The sequence below is a fragment of the Sarcophilus harrisii genome, chromosome 4 (genome assembly GCF_902635505.1).
Source record: "Sarcophilus harrisii chromosome 4, mSarHar1.11, whole genome shotgun sequence".
Classification (NCBI taxonomy): domain Eukaryota; kingdom Metazoa; phylum Chordata; class Mammalia; order Dasyuromorphia; family Dasyuridae; genus Sarcophilus; species Sarcophilus harrisii.
In genome coordinates, this window is record NC_045429.1 from 61332894 (window position 1) to 61354485 (window position 21592).

The 21592-nt window shown below is 35.1% G+C and overlaps 1 protein-coding gene across 2 annotated transcripts in view; it reads right to left on the reverse strand.

The window, feature by feature from the left end:
- Positions 1–10165: 10165 nt before the first annotated feature.
- ANKRD45 (ankyrin repeat domain 45) overlaps positions 10166–21592 on the reverse strand; it is a 46875-nt gene continuing 35448 nt past the window's right edge. For both annotated transcript variants that reach the window (XM_031936915.1, XM_031936916.1), the window contains exons 4-6: positions 14940–15034; positions 12260–12398; positions 10166–10387 (exon numbers count right to left, since the gene is read on the reverse strand). In XM_031936915.1, the coding sequence (XP_031792775.1) occupies positions 10335–10387; positions 12260–12398; positions 14940–15034 (287 nt within the window). In that variant the 3' untranslated portion in view covers positions 10166–10334. The remainder of the gene's footprint in view (positions 10388–12259; positions 12399–14939; positions 15035–21592) is intronic.

The following is a 21592-nucleotide window of genomic DNA, read 5'->3' on the forward strand; positions in this document are numbered from 1 at the left end:
ATTTGATTCATTTCTACATCAAATTGTGTATGAGCAACAACTATTTTTTAATCTGCTTTTGATAAGAGATGTGTTTAATGTCTCCTTTCTCCCATTTTCTCCATTGTTACATATTCTTCTTATACTCCCCTTATAAGAAATAGTAAAATAAGAAATAGAAATTTCTTTCTCCTTTCTACACTAGAATATTCCATTTAATATCCTCTTCTTTGCTTTCTGAAGATCCTCAGAACAGAGTCAACCTACCTCCAGTCACAGTTGGAATCAAACCAGTTTAAGATAAAATGATTTTTCTGAATGGACACTTTTTTTCTCCTCATCAGAATGTTAGCACTTCATGCTAATGTAATATCTCTGTAGTTGCTCAGATAAATTTACCTTTCTAAGTTTCTCTTGACTCTTGTATTTATTTTCAAAGTACATTATCATTTGATCTTTTCAACAGAAAACTTCAAAACGCTCTACTCAATAAGTAATCCATTTTCCCCTGTAGGATTAAACTCACTTTTTAAAATCCATGTTCTTTGCAGGATGTTATTCTTCATTGTAAGCCTTGTCTTCTATCTTTTGGAATACTGCATTCCAAGATCTCTCATTTTTAACAAAAGTTCCTAGGTCTTATGTGATTTGGATTGTTTGACTCTTTCTATGCCCACTTTTATTAGTACTTTCTGTAGAAGCAGATAGTCTTTCTTCATATGTTCTTTATTTTTAATTTATGTATTTATAATAATCAAAATGACATAGTTATTCAAAACCATTCTAAAAACAATCTCTGCTGGCACTGGCTTTTCTGGTGGACCCCTTTTTCTATTGCTCAGCTTGTGACTCAACATTTTGCAGTTCTGGAAAGGATGAAGTTACTATAATTTTTCATTGTATTTCTTGTACATTATTTGGTGGGGTGCTATATTTAGAGGCATGCTCTTCATGCATAGATTCAAGTAGCTATCATAGATGAAAGTCTTGAGGAATTTCAGGTTAGTTTCAAATATAGCATGATTTGGGTTGGGGGGAGGTGTTTTGTAATTTTTTCTGATTTTCTTATTCATTTCTTCTTTCTTCACAAGTATTCTTTCTATTTTTTCTATTTGGCAGCTTGGCTCCTTCCCAACTTTTTCTCAGACATTTTGCCAACTGTCCCATAGTTTCTCATTAGATATTATATTAAAGGAAAATACTATTTAGTCCCTCCCCCAGTCGGCTGTTCTTCAACATTTTCTCTCCATCCTTCCCACTAGAGCTAGGTGATTTCAAAGTTTACCTTGCACTGGCAGGGGATGACAACATCTGATTTAGGACCCTTCTCTTGCTACAAGATTATCTCTGCACTACTAGATTTCTCCCCACACACAAAGTTGTTTCTTTTACTTATTGGAGTAGTTAAGAATAATGCCCTGCCTTTCAATAAGAAATAGGTATGTGGCAGGGCAGGGGGATCTCATACTGCACTATGAGAAAAAAATTATAGAAGCCACCAAAGTCTAATCTTCAAATGGAGTTCTAAGTGGTCAGAGTTAAGGGAGCAGGTTCTTCCTTCATTGCTTCACTATTGTTTCAGTGGGCAGTACATTGTAAAGTATGGGCTAGCTCCCTGGAGGACCTCAAAATCAGCCAGAGCCAGGATAAATCAAAGTCCTTGGGGGAGAAGAGAGGAATGCAAGCTGCTACACAGCTTGCCAAAGATGTATCCTGGATTCTGGAGTCCAGAGTCTCCAGCCTCTTTCCTCCTCATTCTGCTGCCAAATGACTCTGACTTCTCTCCCTCCATCCTTCAATCCTTGCCTATGATTATCTTACTACCAAACATTTAACAACCACCAATGGTAAGGAGAGCATCATCCAAATATATGCTAATAGAGCCATTGTCTCACATGGAATAGGTAGCCTTAAGTGATCTCTTGTCTGATTCAGAGTTTCAGCCCTCTACATCTCCTGCTTTCTTTTGTTTTAGAACATAGGTGGTCATGCCCTCCCTGACTTCTCAGTGAAGTGAGAACCTCAAAAAGGAGACGATCACGCCCCCCCCCCGACTTCTCAGGAAGAGAGATGAAAAACACCAAAGGGAAGTGAGGAGTCAAGCCTGATATTGTTAGCGGATTTCTGGGCTGAAGGGTCTTACTAGAAACAGGTATGCACAAACCCATCAACATGGGCATTATTACAGAAGCACATAGCAATAATGTACAGGCTAGCATGATGACTCTCCCCACAGCCAGTGCAGGCTCAATGTGGTGTAACAAACATGAATTATACATGCAAATAGTGATATAACAAACAATATAAATCAACAGGGTGTTGTAAAAGATTTCCAGAAGTCCTAGAAGGAGGGTATGTAAACAACAGTCACACATACGTCTCCTTCAGCAACCAAGAGATAGTCCAAAACCAATCTGTTGTCCATTATTTCATGTGTCAGGGAATCCAATCATCCCTGAAAGTTTTTTAAATCCTGCAACAGTCTTATTATATGTCAGGGAATGCAATGATTCCTGAGGGTTTTCAAGTCCAACAACAGTCTCATCATCTGCCAGGGAATCCAATGATTTCTGCAGATTTTGAAGTCCTGCAACAATCTTTTCATGTCTCAGGGATTCAATGATTCCTGAGGGTTGAAGTTCTGCATGTCTCATTAACAATTTTTGATGTCCATGAGTCAATCGCCATAATTGCCACACTCTTTCAGTGGTGGGCACAGTCAGTGATGGAACCTGATGTTTCTTTGTCTTCTCCTTTGTTTCAAGAGTCTGCTTTGTCTCTCTCCAATGGACAAGGCGAATACAACTCGTTGGCTTCCACCTGATTCCTTCTCCATCTGTAGAGATACAAGCAAACCCTCTCCCCTAAGCATTTAACCTATCTGGTCCCTTCCATTCACCACTTTCTGAGTCTCTCCACATCACCTGGTGATTATCTAAAGAGAGTGGAGCTACTCACAGTGGACACTGCCTTTTTGGTGGGTTATAAAAACCTGTCTGCTGAAGCCAGTGCTTTATCAAAAATCAAGATGTTAATTGTATAAAGAGCTAAATTTAGAAGTTTTCTAGGGTTACCTGTGGCTCCCCCTTTTTTTTGTTTTTGGAGGAGTGTCTTGATGTCTCTATTTCTCCTCTACTATTGCCTATCCTTGAGGATTAAAAAGTATGCCAGTGATGTGTAAAATCTTATACTGTGCACAAAAGTGTGCAAAATGTTTAGAAGTATATGCAGGTCCATTATCTGTTTTTATTGCTTGTGGCACACCCATAATTGCAAATGCTTGTATAAGGAATTCAGTGACCACTCGGGCTGTCTCTTTTGTTGCTGGTACTGCAAAAGTGAATCCTGAAAAGGTGTCTACCACAACATGGATAAAAGACAGACGACCAAAAGATTTATAATGGGTCACATCCATTTGCCAGATTTTATTGGGTCTCAAACCATGAAGATTCTTCCCTGGAGAGAGCGTAGGAGCATGGAAAGGAAGGCAAGCTGTATAGACTTTTACTATGCTCCTAGCTTCCTCTCTTGTTATTCCAAATTGTAAATGTAAAGCTCAAGCAGCCTGATGGTATTTAGAATGATTCTTAGGCTGCCTGAAATAAAGGAGTATTGGCCAACATGATTAGAAGGCTATCTGTCTTTGAATTACCATCAAAAATAGGACCTGGAAGTCCACTGTGAGAGTGGACGTGCAAGATATAAATCTTACCTGGATGTTTTCTCACTTGCTCTTGCCAATTGTACAGTATGGGCTAGCTTCCTGCAGGGCTTCAGAGTCAGCCAGAGTCCCTGGCTCTCCCTCCACCAGGAAGGTGAAATTGATGGGGAAGGTTGAAGAGCCTGCTCTGGTGTAAGTGGAGTTGAAGCCGGGGCTGTGAGAGTGAGAATCATCATGCAACTTAACTCCCCATGCCTTTCGGCAATATTTTCATTAACCTCTTTCTTCTCTTCCTCTTTCTCCTCACACTTCCTTATCTGACTGTTCTTAGAGCTTTTCTTTTCTTCTAGAACTTCGAGATTCTTTAAGGCCAATTGTATTATGTTATATATATATAATGTTTCCTTAGACATTGAATCAGGACCTTTATCATTGTAATATTCACATAGTTGATCTCCTAGTTATCTTCCTCTATTTCTTCTTCCTTGAAGAACCAAGGGGACATGCATCCTAATGTTTCCAAGAGTCCACCAATCTGCTCCCAAGTTATAAGCAAACTTTGCCTCTTTATTAGTCTAAGTATACTTTCTATAGAGCTCCCTCGGGGTGGGAGTGGACATGGGAGTGGGGGAGAAAATATCTGCCCCATTTCAGCTAGAAAAGGAAAGTTACTTGTTTAGTCCTTAACAAAATTAATTCCCTGTTTGTCTATTTCAATACTCACCCTATTTCCTGGTCACAGGGACTTCTTCACTGAAATTAGGGTCCTTGGTCCACACTGGGTGCCAAATGTAAAGTATGGGCTAGCTCCTTGGAGGGCCTCAGGGTCAGCCAGTCAGGATAAATCAAAATCCTTGGTCTTTAGGGAGAGAAGTGAAGAAGGCAGGCAAGCTGTCACATGGCTTGCCAAAGATGCATCCTGGATTCTGGAGTCCAGAGTCTCCAGCCTCTCTCCTTCTCATCCTGCCACCAAGTGACTCTGACTTCTCTCCTTGCCTACAATTATCTTACTACCAAACATTCAGCAAGCACCAATGGTGAGGAGAGCCATCATCCAAATATATGCTAAAAGAGCCATTGTTTCACATCAAATAGGTAGCCTTAAGTACTCTCTTGTCTGATTCAGAGTTTCAGCCCTCTACAGTAGATTGTATGGAGATATTTCCCATCTTCTTAGACAAGCTTAATTAGTATGTATCAAACATATTCTCACTTCTCTATACTGGGTTTCAGCTCCCTAATAGTCATTTCTGTTGTGTTTATTACAGAGAAAATAGAGAAAAATTCTTGTTTCTGATTTCTAACTAAAAGATATCAGAAGAAGAAAAAAGAAGAGGAAGAGGAGGAGGAAAAGTCTTTTCCTGTTCTTAGCATTCTTTATAATTGCTTCCTATGTTAACCTTGTTTATTACCCATACTTTATATTTGTATAAAGAAAGTAGGAGTTTTATTTCAATTCTTGAATTTTTTGTCTCCTATGAATTAGTGATCACACTTAGAAAAGAAATCGTGCTATAGAAGAGAAATGGCTAGCTAGCCTTGTAGCTTCGTTCAAATATATAGTATATCCATGAGCAAGTTATTTACCAAGCTATATACTCACTACCCTCTTTATACCCCAGCTAATTCTTTTAAGAGTTTTTAAACTTTCAGTTTTATTGATGTTTTTGTTTTATATTACATGAGTTTACAGATTAATCCCACTTTATGAGGTCTTGTTAAAAGTTAAATAAAACTACTAATATAATGACCTCATTTAAAAATTCATGCAACATTTCACTTCTGTAGTAACTTCCAATCTATTTTTAAAAATTTAACAAAAATGAAATTTCTCATCTTCCCATACTCCACACCATTTTAAAAAAGTTTATTGCAACAAATATGCATGCTGAAGTAAAAACAAATTCCTTTAAAGGATGTACATACAAAAGAAGTCTTATTCTGCATCCCGAAGCCATCAGTTCTCTGAATGGATAGTATTTTCATCATTAGTCTTCTGCAGTCATTAATGGGCACTGAATTGATGGTAGTTATTATAGCTTTCAAAGTTTTTTTTTAATGTAATCATTGTACAAATTGGTCTTCTAAGTTTACTCATTTCATTCATAATCAGATTATAAAAGTCCTGAAATTTTTTTTACAATATTTTAGGACATTCAGCCTATCATATGAAGTTTTCCATCATTTGTTCTAAGGTGCAAATTTTCCTTATTCTTTCTTCCCTAACTTTTTCATTTTATATCTCTTATTTCATTTCTTTCTGATACTTCAATTCTTGTGATTGGAATATTTTTTTTCTCCAAGACTTATAAGGTTGCTACCCTCTCAGGGTTTTTTCCTAAATGCCTCTCTGAACACCACAGTGTTTGGAGTTTTTCTTAGCTTGTTAAGCATGGTTTGGCATGTGCTTGAGTCATATTTCACACATGGTATAGTCAGGAGCTGTCTGGTTCTGAATACAATGGGTTACACTAAAGCCCTTCTCAGAGGCTGTTGTGCTGGGCTCTGTCCAGGGGCTCCCTTTAGTCACATGGTTCTGGGACATCTCCCTGATGCTGGTTCCTCCTGAGATTCTCCCCCCTTGCTGCAGGGTTCAGGGACTGCTCCCAAGTTGGGCTGTATTCCGCTAAAGCCTTTCTCCTGAAACTTGGCTCAAGCAACTCTTGTGGAACAACAGGAGGCTGGTGGTCTACTGTCCTCTCAGCATTAATAGACCTAGCTCTATTATGTCAGGAGAGTTGATTATCACTAGCAAGTCCTGCAAGGCTACTTTCCTTGAGCTGGGCTCAAGCAGTCAACTATGGACCTTGGGAAAAACTTCCCCGAGAGAGTGCTGGAACTTCCCAGAAATCTGAACCTGGGAGTTGACCTTTTGATATGACCTAATTTCTCAATTCTGGGATCTCTATAGGACTGAGGATCTCTCTGAGGATTCCTGAGTTGGGTGAGGTAGTATAGAAGGGATTTTATCTCTAAACCACAACTGGGAGTTTGCAGGGCATGTAGAACCTTCTCTGTCCTAGCAAACAACCATCTTCCCACAAATCCAAACTAACTCTCCTACTAATGTCTAGGCTACATATTAAATTAAGCCCTCTTTAACTCTCCCAAAGTTTCATATGGTCTCTGAAATCAAAAACTGTTCCATTTCTTTCTCTGGATTCCCAGAACCAAGCATAGTGCCTGGCACATGGTAAGCACTTAACAAATGCCTGTTAATTGATCATTCCTAGCTCTAAAATTTCCTCAATCCACCCCTAAAGTTTTGGGTATTTTGTGTTGTATAAATAAAATATTTGAGTGATTTCTAAACTTTACACCTAATGTAATGTAGACATAGTCATAAAGATTCCATACTGCTGGTTCCCTTCCTCTACAACCACATGATGGTTGTATCCATTACCAGAAAAAAATTAGTAATGGCAAAATGGTGATGCATGTATTGGCAGTCCCTCACATCCACCTCCAAGCTGTGGTTTACTGAACACATTAGGAACCACTAATGGATAGACTGCCAGATAATGTATATATAATATATATACAGATTTGATATACAATGTACCAAAGAATGTACTGAACTCATATCTTTGTTGGCATCCACTGTAAAACTAAGCATGGTGTAAGTGTCATCAGCAAATCATGCAAAAACATGGTTAGTTTAGGAAATGGCACTGGCAGTTTACATTGGTAGATCAGTAATCAATTATTTAAAAATGGGCTCTGATGATGATAATCCACTGACATTACTAATCAACCAATACTATTCTTCAAGACTTTGTATATATAGGAGTTGTCTTTATAGACCCTGGTGTTGTCCTTAGGTAAAAATGTTCTGTGGTTCCTTTATTATATTATAATATTATATATTATCCCCCCCAGGGAATTGAAGATAAGTGACTTGCCCAGGTCACACAGCTAGAAAGTGTTACATATCTGAAGCCAGATTTGAGCTCAGGTCCTCCTGACTCCAGGCCAGTGCTCTATCCGCTGCTCCATCTGTACTGCCTCTGTGGTTTCCTTATTCTTGCCTGGAATGGATAGTTGAAGTGAAAAATTTTTGTTTTTCCATTACTTTATTTCTAGGAACAAAACACAATCTGCCTTGTCTGTCTGGCATCATGGATTCAAACAACTGGGCAAGCAGACTAAAAATGACCAAAAATCTCAGATTTAACTGCCTGCTATATGTTTAACACTTCCAACCAAACCTGCCCCCTCTTTGAGGCCATGGTTACTCTAATGGCCTTGGAAACATTTCAATGCACCTACCTATTCCACTTACAACAGTTCTGATATAGGAGAATCAAAAATTTGACATTAATTCATTTATTTAATATAGATATTAACACAAGAAGTCTGTGCTACGCACATTACCAAGGTATAATAAAAGTTAAATTTTTATTTTGTATTTTAGAAATAACATTATCTTCTTTTTTAAGTTAATTTTTTTTATTTTTCAAAATACATGCAAAGATAATTTTCGACATTTACCCTTGCAAATCGTTGTGTTCCAAAATTTTCTCCCTCCTTCCCCATCTCCCCCCCTCCTCTAGACAACAAGTAATCCAATATAGGTTGGATCCAATAGGTTCTATTTTTCTAAACATATTTCCACATTTGTCATGCTGTGCAAGAAAAATCAGATCAAAGGGGAGAAAATAAGAAAATAACAAGAAAACAAAACAACAAAAAAAGTGGAAAATATTATGATGTGATGCATATTTGGTCTCACTGGATGTGGAGGAGTCTTTCCATCACAAGTCTATTGGAATTTCCTCATTGTTGAAAAGTCAAGTCCATCACAACTCATCATCACATAATCTTGTTATTGCTGAATAACACTATTTTCTTAATTTCTATTAGTACTTAAAGGCTTTTCTCTTGAAATGTTAAAAGAAAATGTTTCTTTAAAAAATGTTCATATGAATATAGACATATCTTAAAGGAGCATTTTCATGAGAAAGTAGAATTATTTGGCACTTTTCACTGGATCAGGAAGCAGATTTAACAAAATTTAATTCATTTTCAATGTTAAATTAGCTGTCAGTTCAAAAAATAATATCTAAAGAAAAAGTTTAAGTTACATATCCTAACCATAGTCAGATATTATTTGACTACAAAGATTGTAACTATATATGTATCATTTTTTTAAAGTTCCCTTTTTTATCTTAAACTTTGAGATCACATTTACATTTTGTTGCTCTTATGTATTTGGACTCTAACCACCAACTTTATGGATCTAAGTACAATTTTGAGAAGATTTAACAAAATCTCTCTGGCCCATTACCTCATTACTCCTGTTAATGAGAATCAGATCTAGAATAGAATTTTTCTTTGTTGGTTTCTACAATTTTAAATTATTAATCATTAAAGAAAATTTAAAAAATTATTAGTTACTGTGTTTCGAGGAGAGAGAGCTCAACCTGATATCTAAATAATTAAAGTCCTCCTCACTATTTTATCATACTTTTGTGTTAGGCTCATGACCTCTTTCCTAAACTCCTCATCTAATTTACTCTATCTAGAGTATACTTCACTAACAAAATCTCTTACTACAACTAAAAATGTGTACCTTTACCTTATTGTCAAGTTCTATCAAATTTCTCATTTTCAAATTCAGGATCTGGCCTTTTTCACAAGTCCAAACTCCTCAAAAACACTTTTGAATTTTATTTTTCCTTATTCATCCTTGTCTCCTTACCTAATTTTCTTGTTGCCTTATGTCATAGGAAACAGAAGTAGAATCTAGACTTAGAAATTATCTATTTATCCTCAATTTTCCCCAAATTTCTCCTACCAAAATTTAGTTTCCAGACTTTACAAGTTCAAATTGTCCTAAATCACCTTCATAATATCCTTATCCTCACCTTTTATTTCTCTGCCACTCTTCCAATTGATTCTTCAGGTAGTTGTTAGAAAATTTCTTTCCTGTATTCTATCAATGAATGTATAAATTACCTGTTTCTCACTCTGGATCAAGTCATGGTGAAATTGAGTGAGCTTGAGGTTAGCTCACAATTAAGTATCCACTTTTTAAAATAATAATATTTTATTTGTTTCTCAATATATGTAAAAAAAACAATTTTTACACTCTTTTTTAAATAAAAGTTTTTTAGTACAAAATTCTATTCCTCCCTCCTTTCCCTACCCCACCCTTCCTGAGATGACATTTTGTGGGGGAAGGAAGATAGGAAGGAAGGAAGGAAGGAAGGAAGGAAGGAAGGAAGGAAGGAAGGAAGGAAGGAAGGAAGGAAGGAAGGAAGGAGGGAGGGAGGAAGGAAGGAAGGGAAAGGAGGAGGGAGGGAAGGAGGAAGGAAGAGAGGAAGGTTGGAAGGAAGGAAGGAAGGAAGGAAGGAAGGAAGGAAGGAAGGAAGGAAGAAGGAAAAGAGGGAAGAAGGGAGGGAAGGAAGGAGGGAAGAAAGGAGGGAGAGAGGAAGGTTGAAAGGAAGGAAGGAAAAGAAAGAGGGAGGGAGGGAGGGAGGGAGGGAGGGAGAAAGGAAGACAGTATGCTTCTATTTGTATTTATACATCATCAGTTCTTTTCTGGAGATGGATAACATTTTTCATCACCAGTCCTTTGGACCTGTCTTGGATCATTGTAATGCTGATAACAGCTAAGTCTTCACAATTTTCATTGTCCGGTATTGCTCTTACTGTGTGCAATGTTCTCCTTATCCTCTCACTTCACTTGGCATCAGTTCCTGTAAGTCTTTCCAGGTTTTTCTGAGAATCTTCTGCTTGTTATTTCTTATAGCAAAATAAATATTTCATTACAATCATATTCCACAGCTTGTTCAACCATTTCCCAATTGATAGGCATCCCCCCTCAATTTCCAATTCTTAGCCACTACAAAAAGAGCTGTGTTTGTACAAATGTTTTTGTATAAATGTTTTTGTACAAATGGGTCTTTCCCCAGCCCCCCCCCTTTTTAAATCTCTTTGGGATACAGATCTAGTAGTGGTATTGCTGAATCAAAGGATATGCAGTTTGATAGCCCTTTTGGGCAAAGTTCCAAATTGTTCTCCAGAATGGCTGGATCAGTTCACAACTCCATCAACAATGCATTAGTATCCATTCCAACTTTTCCACATCCCCTCTAACAATTATCATTTTTCTTTTAGTCATATTAGCCAATTTGATAAGTGTGAAATGGTATTTCAAGAGTTGTTTTAATTTGCATTTCTCTAGTCAAAAATGATTTAGAGCATTTTTTCCATGACTATAAATGGTTTTAATTTCTTTATTTAAAAACTATTTGTTCATATCCTTTGACCATTTATCAGTTGGAAAATGACTTGTATTCTTATAAATTAGATTCAGTTCTATATATATTTGAGGAGGCCTCTTTTGGAGATATTGTCATAATTTCTCCCAGTTTTCTGCTTTTCTTCTAATTTTGTTTATACAAAAACAGTAATTTTAAATAATCAAAATTATTCACTTAATATTTCTTAATATTCTATTTCTTATTTGGTCCTAAATTCTTTCCTTATCCATAAATCTTAAAAATAAATTATTCCATGCTCTTATGGTATCACCCTTTGTGTTTAAATCACGTACTCATTTTGACCTCGCTTGATATATGTTGTGAGATGTTTTCTATATCTATTTTCTCGCAAACTGTCCCTAGTTTTCCCAGCAGTTTTTAGCAAATAGTGAGTTTCTGCTCAAAAATTTGGATCTTTGGGTTTACCCAACACTAAATTACTGTGATCACTGACTACAATGTACTGTGTACCTAATCTATTCATTTAATTCCTATCTTCCTCAGAACATGGATGGTCTTGCTTTCCACTCTTATCACTTCCACCAACTCAGTCTTTTGAGATTTGAAGAAGCATACCTAACTGGCTTTATATTTCCTTCCTCCCAAACAATCTCCTATTTTCCTCCAGCCCCTTTAGGTCAGGCTGTGTAAATGAACCTGAGTTGCTTCTTCAAAGATCTCCAAAAGTGGATAGGAGCCCAAAAAACTATTTTTTAAAAAAAATATATATCAAATTAGAATCCTAGCACTTTAGAATTAATAGGACATTATAGATCATTTAATACTGTGTCTTCCCTTTACTTTTGAAAACACAAAGGCTCAAAAAAGGCTAAATGACTTGTCCAAAATTATATAGCAAGTTAGTTCAAGTTCCTAGATTGGAATACAGTTTTTCTGACTCCTTCCCAATGATAATTCTACCTTAATACATTATATAATATATACATATATATGTTACATGATTGTATTATGTGTGTGTACGTATGTATATATGCATATAAAACATTCTCAACTGACTGACTTATTCTAATATTTTCTAGGTCATTGAGTTGTGTAAATGGCAAAAAAAAAAAAAAATTAGCATTTGACATCCAATAAGAAATTATGCCAGTGGGATGACATTAAAAGCAAGCATCTAAAAGCTTAAGTAAGCTGATACCATTTATAATAGAAAATCACAACTAATCTTAAACTAATGGATCAACTAATAATGATAAGATCAGGGAACATTTATGACAACAAATGGTAGAAAAAAATATTGAAAAACTAGGACTTCTTAAAAATATTTTCCCTTTAATTTTTATCCTTTCTGGCATTTTCCCACTGGACAGCTCCACTATTCAATACTCACGTGCAGAGGCCATTTTCAAAAGAACAGGATTCACTACATTTTCCAGTTGCTGCTTTTGTTCCATAACTTCTTCTATAGTTGCATCTGGATGCAGCTCAATCCACTCTGTTTTGATCCGGCAGACATTGGTAAGCAAGATCTAAAGAGGGAATGGGCACTTTTAATTCCACTTGCCAAAAGATCTACAACTACAATCCCAGGAAACCTGCAAATAGTGTTGTCAGGGGTGGTAGTGACCTATGCCAACTTAAGTGACCATGATAACAACAGTTAACATTTATATAGTGCTTTAAGGTTTGCAAAATTCTTTGATTCCCCACAACAATCCTGTGATATAAGTCCTATTATTCCATTTGATAGATGAGGAAAATGGTTTATAGGAAGGAGAAAATTGTAGAAATGAGAAGTTGAGTGACATGCCCATGGTCATTTATATAAGGATAGAGGATGGAATTTGTGTCCAGGTCTCTCCCTGGGATATAGATGTATTTGCATAGGTGGGAAAGTCTAGATTAAGATTAGTTCTATAAAGAGCACAGTAGAAAAACTAAACCATATCTAAAAAGCAATATTTTCTTTTTTAAAAAACTTTTTTGCTGAGGCAATTGGGGTTGTGACTTGCTCAGGGTTGCACAGCTAGGAAGTATTAAGTATCTGAGGCTGGATTTGAACTCAGGTCCTCCTGACTTCAGGGCCAGCACTCTATCCACTGTGCCATCCAGCTGCTCCTAAAAAGCAATATTTTGAGGATTCCACCAAAAGACTTTCAGGACCTGAATTATTCCTTTGATATTTATTGCTATCCAAATTTGAACACACGTTCTCCTGGACTCTATATATCTGTGGAAGAGGAAAATGTATCATAAGCTTTTGGAGGGATGTTTTATGCAAACTTTTCTTACTACTTCATCTCATTAAATACTCTTTCCCAAAAGTCTGTTTGACAAATAGATAATCAGAACAGCCAAGCAGTGGGAGCTTGCCACCTATAAAGGAGTGGGAAAAAGGCATTCTTCAGTGCCTTAGGGGTACTCTTTGCCGTCCCTGGACATGTTAAAATTCAAGTCAACAAATATTATAAAAACAACTCATTTCCAGTTTGCAGGAATCAGAAAAGGAAGAGATCAGATATATATACCAGAGCTTTCTATAATAAAATTACATGTGAGCAGATGCACTATTCTGTGTCAACACAGGAGGAGAAATTTTAAAGGCACATATAGATAAATTCACTTTTATTTCAAAAATGCCCTTTTCTGTTCCACAATTCTCAATACTTGGAGGTTGGGAGGAAAAGGAAGTTGTGACTTTAAGAAGTGATTTTATTATGAGAGTTTGATGTTTGAGATGAAGAGAGATAAGGATACACAACAAATTATTGTTGCTTGCTAATTGGGGGGGAGAGAACAGTACAGAACATAATTTTACCTTAGTTTCCTATCTTCCCCTTGTATAATGCAAATGATTCAAAATGTGTCATGAGAAAGCTTGGTCTAATATATAGAAAAGTCAAATAAAGTGTTACTTTTATTTATTGTAAAGAATCTGCTGGAACCAGACCTACAAAACAATCTTTTATCTATATATGACAAGCTATGAAGAAACCTCATTATATATTGTAATCATTTCTAGACTTTTTCACTTGCTCAGGCTTAATACATGCCATTTGAAGAGGGAGATAGCAGTCTGTTTCAGGGTAGAAGGTTCCCTTAGTATAAAATCCCTAAGGGAAGACTCAAAGTGTTATGCAGAGAAATTCATGAGTTAAAGAACTAAATATAAACACTTTCTTGGCAATCAAAAAAATGTGCCTCGCAAATATTAAAAGCTGTTGTTCCATAAAGGATCCTTTTAGTTAATTCTTGATACTCTGACACATTTCCAAGTCATGCAATAATTATCTATTTTGACAGTGAGCCTCTACCTCCTCAGAGGTTGGCATATAATAATAAGAGTAATAGCAGTTGAGGTTCAGAACCCATCTGCAAAATGCAAAGATGGAGATAAGGGTGGTGGTGAGGTCAAAAACACAGTGCGTTTGAATTTAGGAGGCCTTAATCAAAATTCCTGCTCCCTTACTTAATAATTATTCTATTAAACGTTTAAAATTAATCAATAAAACAAAAATAATTAATTAAAGGACAAGGCCTGGTACATAGGATGTGCTTAATAAATGTTTATTTTTTGAATGATTATGTGAACTAACTACTATTAAGTCTATTAGTTTTCCTCTTCTTTTAAATGGGCATAATGATAAACAATTTGTACTACCTATCCCACAAAACAAATCCCATGGATTAAATGAGATAAAAAATGATATCAATCTATCAGTGTAAAGGATATTTAGAAAAAGACATAACAATCCGCTTTGCTGCTCTACCCATGGGACCCTTCTAGCTGACTTTTGACTGAAATTTTCCAATTACATTGTCTCCCCATTAGAATGTGAACTTCTTGAAAGCAGGGTTTGTCTTAGTGCTTAATTTGTACCCCACCATGCTTAGCACAAAACTTTGCTTAATAAATGCTTTATTCATTCATTTGTTCATTCATAAAATAATTCATAAAAACCATAATAGTCCATATATATATATATATATATATATATATATATATATATATAGTTATCATAAAGATGTAGGAACATAAGAGTTCTCAGAATAAAAGCCAAGCAAAATACCTTGTCCTCCTTACTCATCTTTCCTGGTGCCTTCTCTGGATCTACAATGATTGTCTGTATCTTTGTAATGGACCTTTTCAGAGACAGGCGAGCAACTGAAAAAATACAAATTAAAATTAGGAGAAAAATATCCTGTCAAAGATCTACCCAACTTATTTTGGGCAGAGTACCTGCAGGTAAGGGTATGATAAGCTATGAAAAAAGAAAAGAAAAAAAGAAAGGAAAATAAAAGAAGAAGGAAAAAAGGAAGGAAGGAAGGAAGGAAGGAAGGAAGGAAGGAAGGAAGGAAGCAAGCAAGCAAGGAAGCAAGGAAGGAAGGAAGAAAGGAAGGAAGGAAGGAAGGAAAGAAGCAAGCAAGGAAGGAAGGAAACATACTTTGGTCTATATTCAGATGCCTTCTTTCTCTGGAGGTGGACCTCAACCTTTTCTTAAAGACCTCCAATGAAGGAGAACTCACTAATTCTTGAGAAAACTCATTTCACTTTTGGATAGCACCAATTATTAGGAAAGTTTTCCTGACATTGTGCTTAATTTTGCCTCTTTGCAACTTTTACCCACTGTTCCTAATTCTGTTCTTGGGCTAATTTGAGCAAGTCTAGTCCTTCTTCCATATAGCAGCCCTCTTAGATATTTTGAAAACTTCCCCCGATTCTTCTCTAAACTATACATATTCAGTTTCTTCAACCAATCATAATCTGCCATTGGCTCAAGGCCTTGCAACATCCTGGTTACTCTTCTTGGGACAATCTCAGGATTATCAAATGTCCAACCTAAACTGTAGTGTACAGAATGAACACTACAGATGAGTCCTGGAGGACAGAATACAGTGGTATTATCATCTTTCTGTTCCTAAAAGTTATGGCCCTATGAATGAAACCCAGAATCACAATGGGTTGTTTTTTGTTTTTGTTTTTGTTTTTGTTTTGCTTACTACATCATATTATATTACTGCTCATATTGGTTTTGCAATCCACTGAAATTTTGGATCTTTTTCAGAATAATTACTGTCTAATTATGACTCTAGGTTCATATATATATATACATATATATATGAAATAATTTTTTATTTACAAAACATATATATGGGTAGTTTTTAAACATTGACCCTTGCAAAACCTTCTGTTCCAACTTTTCCCCTCCTTTCCCCCACCCCCTCCCCTAGATGGCAGATAGTCCAATACATGTTAAATATGTTAAAGTATATGTTAAATACAATATCTATATACATATTTATACAGTTATCTTGCTGCTCAAGAAAGAACAGATCTAGAAAGAAGGTAAAAAACCTGAGAAGGAAAACAAAGATGAAAGCAAACAATAACAGAAAGAGTAGAAATGCTATATTGTGGTCCACACTCATTTCCCATAGTTCTCTCTCTGGCTGTAGCTGATTCCCTTCATTACTGAACAATTGGAACTGGTTTGGATCATCTCATTGTTGAAGAGAGCCACGTCCAACAGAATTCTGCTTATTTCACTCAGCATCAGTTCATTTAAGTCTCTCCAGACCTCTCTGAAATCATCTTGCTGGTCATTTCTTACAGAATAATAATAATCCATAACCTTCATATACCACAATTTATTCAGCCATTCTCCAATTGATGGGCATCCATCCAATTTTCTTGGAGCATATATTTATGAAGTTCTTGGGTTTTTGAGGGGTTTTTTATATATATCCAAGGGCAACACTTTACATTTATCCCTAGTGGAATATATTTTATTAAGATTCAGACCAATCAAGGTCCTTTGAAATGACTTGTCAAGATCCCTTGAAATATTATGTTATTCATCATGCTAACACTGTATCACCCCTCCCAACTTTGTGTCAGTGACAAAGTTCTGAACATACATGTCTGCCTTTACCCAGATAATTAATTGATAAAATATGTTGACTAGCACAGGACCAAACACAATTCCTTTAGGTCATACACCTAAGAGAGTTTAAAGGGATGTCTCTCTACATGTGTATGAGATAATGGATAAAAAACCATATTCTCCTCCAATCAGCTTTAAAATAATGTCCCCAATTCTGAAGTAGCAGAACCAACAAAACATTGAGGCAAAATTACAGCTAAGATAGACTTAATCAAAAGAGAAAAACGGGGAAATATGTCAGCCATATTAATATTATTTTAGACTATTTAAAGTAACTAGACAGTATAAGGTTGGAATATCACTGCTTTAGGAAATGACAAGTTGGTGGATTTAGAAAAATATGCAAAGGTTTGGACATATGAAGGATGATGTTAGTTACCTTCAGAGAAATAGAGGGCAAGCAAGCATAATATAGTTTTACATAGATGTATATGAATGTATGTGATTATGGATACCAGATATGTGTGTGTGTATATATATATATGTACATATATATATATATACATATATATATATGTGAGGGCATGAGTACGTATGTGTATATGTGTATGTTTTTATATAATATATATGTACATATGCACACACATATATCTGAACTTAACTGAAGCCTTTGGGAGAGTGGGGGGGTGAGGAAAGGGGAAAAAAAGAAAAAAGTAAAAATGCATAACAGAAAAAAAACCTACAAAGAAGCAAAGATGGACAGCTCTAAATACAATGTGTTAATATGCTATTTTTCTTTTTCTATTTTGTATTTGTTTTAAATGTTAAAAAAAAAGAAAAGAAAAAAGGTAATCTATATGTGGATACAGTTTCTATAAGGCTTGGTATAAAGCTAAATAGAAAGATGAATTCCATAAATAGGGAAAGAGATGTAACTAGATTGTCTGGAGAACTGAGAGAAAGAGTGGGGAGGTGAAATAATATTACCTGAAAAAGGATGCCACAAGCTGTTTAAAAAAGCAATGATATAAAAAGAAGGCAAGAGGGATAATTCTGAAATCACACTCATCTCGGCTATATGAGGAAGAGTAATTTCTCAAAAGATGTTATAGTAAAAATAGAATCCTGACATTTATCTTTGATGTGGGCAGAAGGGGGTATAATTAAGATTGGATTATTACTAAGATAAATTTTATCTCTTTTCTATGGACAGGAAAAGAGCAGCCATGATTGAGAGCAGGGAATAAAATGTGCTGTTAAAAGCAAAACAAGCATTATACTACTCTGTACTAATAAAAATTTAAAAACCTAATGGAGAAAAATTTATTTCAAATGCAATATTAGGAAAACGATTAGCATACTAAATCATATTCATAATCAGAATGTGAAAAGGCTTTTGCTGGTTATATGTGTCTAATAAAGACAGCAGAATGTGACCCAGGAGGGTGGACAATAATTTTGCCAACTTTATTTAGCTTTGTTCTTGCCTTATCTTCATTTAAACAGTTTTATTGTGAGATTATTGAGTAATAGTCAGAGTGAGACATAGGCTTTATACTTTTTTGAGAGACAATCTCTAAAATTGTGGAGGAATATAGATTGGTAATAGAAATTGGTTAGACTTCAAAGAATAATGGAATAGGAGATTTAGATGTGGAAGGAAGTGTATTTACAATTTAGGAAATTGAAGCATAGAGCAGATAAGAGATTTCTCCCAGTCACACATCTAATATCTACAATGGGATTCAAATCCAGACCTTTCTGACTCCAAGACCCATAACTTCTGTCCTACACCTGCTATCTCTAAAAGAGACATTCTAACTTTAAGTCAAATAGAAGACTCGGGCAAGGATTAGGGCCCTTTTAATAAAGAGTTCAGTATACAGTATAAATGTATTTGGGCTCTTTAGTTGTTCCATATCCCAAAATAGTCTGGATTCTGGAAACTGAGAAATCACTCTCTTTATGAAGAAAAAGAACATGGGTTTTCTTTCCTAGTCTTTTAAGGTCTAAGTTAAAAAAGTGATGTTAGAAAACACTCTTCCTCAGTGGAAAGTAAGGATAAAATGATATAAATCAGTGCTACAACAGCAGGCCTATGATATCAAACACATAAGCTGCCTTCTATATATGCATCCTAAGTATATGGGCCCCCACAGGGGTACTCTGGGTGCCTATGTGCCCAACTATTCCATACATGTGTATTCCTCACACATGATCATGTTTTCATTGATGGTTTATGTATCCAAAAGGATGAAAAAGTTCATTAGCAAAAGGGATAAGCATTTATATAGCACCTATTAAGTGCCAAACACTATGGCAAGCACTTTACAAATATGATATCATTTGATTTTCATAACAACTCTGTGAGGGTTGTGCTATGATTATCCCCATTTTTCAGTTCAGGAAACTCAGGCAAACAAAGGTTAGTTTACTTGCCCAAGGTCACACAGCTAGTAAGTGTTTAAGAATGAATTTGCATTCAGATCTTTCTGACTGTTGACCAGCACTCTATCCAATGAGCCATCTTGTTGCATTAGCCATGAATCTGAATAGCTGAAGAGTCACAGAATACCTTGATCCTGGTGCTGCTTTATTAGGGAGACCATGTGAAAGTAGGAGCACTTCCAGAAAAATCTTTCATTAAAATACAGCATTCACTTATACTGAACACTAAAAAGCATAGGAATTTAAGTATAGAAATGAAATATTTTTTCCTTAATATATTCAGAAGAATTTCTACAAAACAAGTGGTAGCATCCATTTATACTGAACACTAAAAAGCATAGGTGAGAAGACTGAGTTAGCACCCTGGATACCTTAGAATCATTGGGAGTCAGGATAAGAAAAGTTCTTAGTATTTATTCTTGGTCTTTAGAGGTAGGATTGAATTGGATGGAAGCAGAATCTCTGCAACCTCCTTCTCCCTCACCGCCAAAGTGAACCTGGCTCATCTTACTCCACCCCTTAGTCCCTCCTACAATTCTCTGTATACACCTATTATCGAGCCAGCACAGAACAGTGGGAAGGGCCATTTTCCAAATATATGCTTATAGAGTATTGTCCAATCAGTAATTAGCCTTAAGTGCTCGGTTGTCCGGACCTCAGTGCATGAACTCAGGAGTTTCAGCCTTCTAAAATATAGGAACTTTTTAAAGTATAGAAATGAAAATAATCTTTCCTTAATACATTCAGAAGAATTTCTACAAAAACAAATGATAGCATTATCAGTGATGGAGAAATATTGAAAACATTCCCAATGGACCTGAAGTAAAACAAGAATGATCACTCTATCCATTGCTTATTAATATGATACTAGAAATGTTAGCTCTGACAATAAATAGGATGAGAGAAAGAAACTATTGAATAAGGACTGGTAAAAAAAAAAAAGTGAGGGGATCCAAAGTATCTCTATTTCTGGATGATATTATGGTTTATTTAGAAAATCCTGAAGAGACAACAAAAATTATTCATACTATTTATATTGCTAAGAAAAAAACAGGAAGAAAAGATAAATAATGTTTAAAATAACAATAATATATATTAAATAACTGGACGTTAAACCAAAAATATAATATATAAGGGGAAAAAATTAAAACTATTCAATTAGAATAGCTATTGACAAATATATAGCAATTTAATGAAAAATAGTCTTAGCTTAGCACTTTATCCTAAATTATATTTAACATACATAAAATATAATCAATTCAATATGGATAAGTAAAATAAATAGAAAAAACTGTATCATTAAGAAGTTTGGAGAATAGAAAGTTCTAACTCACAATCATGACTAATGGGTAAATTCATTGGCTTGTGATATGAAGAGTATTTTTTAAAAAATAAAATAGGGAACTTTATATTAAAAAAATCTTTTGAAAAAATAAAATAAATGCAGTTATACTAAAGAGGAAAAAAAAGAGAGACCACGAAAAAACTTTACACAAAATATGTCAGATTTTTCTGTGTCTGACATTCAAAATCTATAGAAAATTAACAAAAATCTAAAAGATTAAAACTATTTCCCCAAAGGTTTTGAAAGGATAATACTAGACCACAAAGACAAGAAATTAAAATTATCAGCAATCATTTTTAAAGCATCAGAAATGAATCATAATCAGGGAAATGTAAATTAAAATATCAATGGTATCATTTCACACACATAAAAATGTCAAAGCTAGTACAGGTGTGGGAAAAAAACAAACATTAATTTGCTATTGGTAAAAGTGTGAATTTCTACAATTTTTTGGAAAATAATTTGAAATTTTGTAAGGAAAGTTTAAAAATTACTCAGAATCATTGTTCCAACAATCTCATTATTGGGTTTATACTCAGAGGAAGTTATTGATATCAGTAAAAGCCCAATCTGTACCAAAATATTCATAGCAGCACTATTGTAATAGCAAAAAAGGTGAAAATAAACAGCATACCCAACAATTGGGAACTGGTTGAGAAAAAATTGTGTACGTGAGTAGAATATGGGATTATAGTAGAATATTAATGTGCTAGAAGGAGTGAAGAATTTTTAAAATGGGAAAACCTGAAATGACCTGTACTTTCCTTTTAACAAACAGCAATCTACTGAAATGTAAAAGTACAAGTACTATTGGTCACTATCACCCTATTAGGAAGTTTATACTTGAAAAGAATATATATATATATATATATATATGTGTGTGTGTGTGTGTGTGTGTGTATGTATGTATATATATATCAAGATTTTGCATATAGTTATTATTGTTCAGTCATTTCAGTAGTATCTATGACCCCATTTGACGTTTTCTTAACAAAGATACTGGAGTAGTTTGCCAGGATCCCTTTTTGTGTCATTTTACAGATGA